This window comes from Tupaia chinensis, unplaced genomic scaffold, assembly GCF_000334495.1.
Source record: "Tupaia chinensis unplaced genomic scaffold, TupChi_1.0 Scaffold149964_2, whole genome shotgun sequence".
In the NCBI taxonomy this organism is placed as follows: Eukaryota; Metazoa; Chordata; class Mammalia; order Scandentia; family Tupaiidae; genus Tupaia; species Tupaia belangeri.
The window spans coordinates 396,642-397,391 of NW_006209806.1; the positions used below are offsets into that span (position 1 = coordinate 396,642).

Here is a 750-nt window from a genome sequence, read left to right on the forward strand (position 1 = left end):
GGTGGCCAGCAGGGCCCCGGCCAGGTGCAGCTCGCGCAGGCGCACCAGGTCCTGGAAGGACCCGCGCGGCACGGTGCTGATGGGGTTGTGCGACAGGTCGAGGCAGGTCAGGTGGGCCTGGTGGCGCAGCGCAGCGGCCGGCACGGCGGTGATGTTGGTGTGGGTGACCGACAGTGACGACAGGTTCAGGCCCTGCAGGCTGCCCCCCGCCACCTCCTCCAGGAGTGGCCAGTTGTCGATCTCCAGGTGCTGCAGCCCCGGAAGCTTCTGGAAGTTCTGGTCCTCCAGGGAGGCGATGGGCAGGTGCCGCAGCCGCAGCGTGGCCAGGCCGCGCAGGTGGCCCAGCGACTCTCCGGACAGCGCCGTGAGGTTGCAGCGCTCCAGGGTCAGCTCCTCCAGGGCCAGCAGCCCGGCGAAGGCGCGGCGGGAGATGAACACCAGGTCGTTGTCGCCCACCTCGAGCTGGCGCAGGCTGCGCAGGTCCTGGAAGGTGTAGTCCAGCAGGATCACCAGCCTGTTCTCGCTCAGGTCCAGCAGCGTCAGGTTGTCCAGGCGCGCGAACGCGCCGGGCGGGATGAGCTTCAGCTGGTTGCCGCGCAGGCGCAGCACGCGCAGGCGCGGCAGGTCGGCGAAGGCGCCGGGCTCCACGTGCGCGATCACGTTCTCGCTCAGGTCCAGCTCCTCCAGCGCGGGCAGCGCGGCCAGGTCGCCGGGGTTGAGGCAGCGGATGCGGTTGCGGCGGGGGGCGCG

At 71.6% G+C, this 750-nt stretch overlaps 1 protein-coding gene across 1 annotated transcript in view; it reads right to left on the minus strand.

The window, feature by feature from the left end:
• Positions 1-741, minus strand: part of LINGO3 (leucine rich repeat and Ig domain containing 3) — a gene marked incomplete at its 5' end in the record, with an annotated part of 2,385 nt that extends 1,644 nt beyond the window's left edge. The window contains one exon of the mRNA XM_027769588.1: positions 7-741. Within this exon, the coding sequence (XP_027625389.1) occupies positions 7-741 (735 nt within the window). The remainder of the gene's footprint in view (positions 1-6) is intronic.
• Between the last annotated feature and the right edge of the window lie 9 nt (positions 742-750).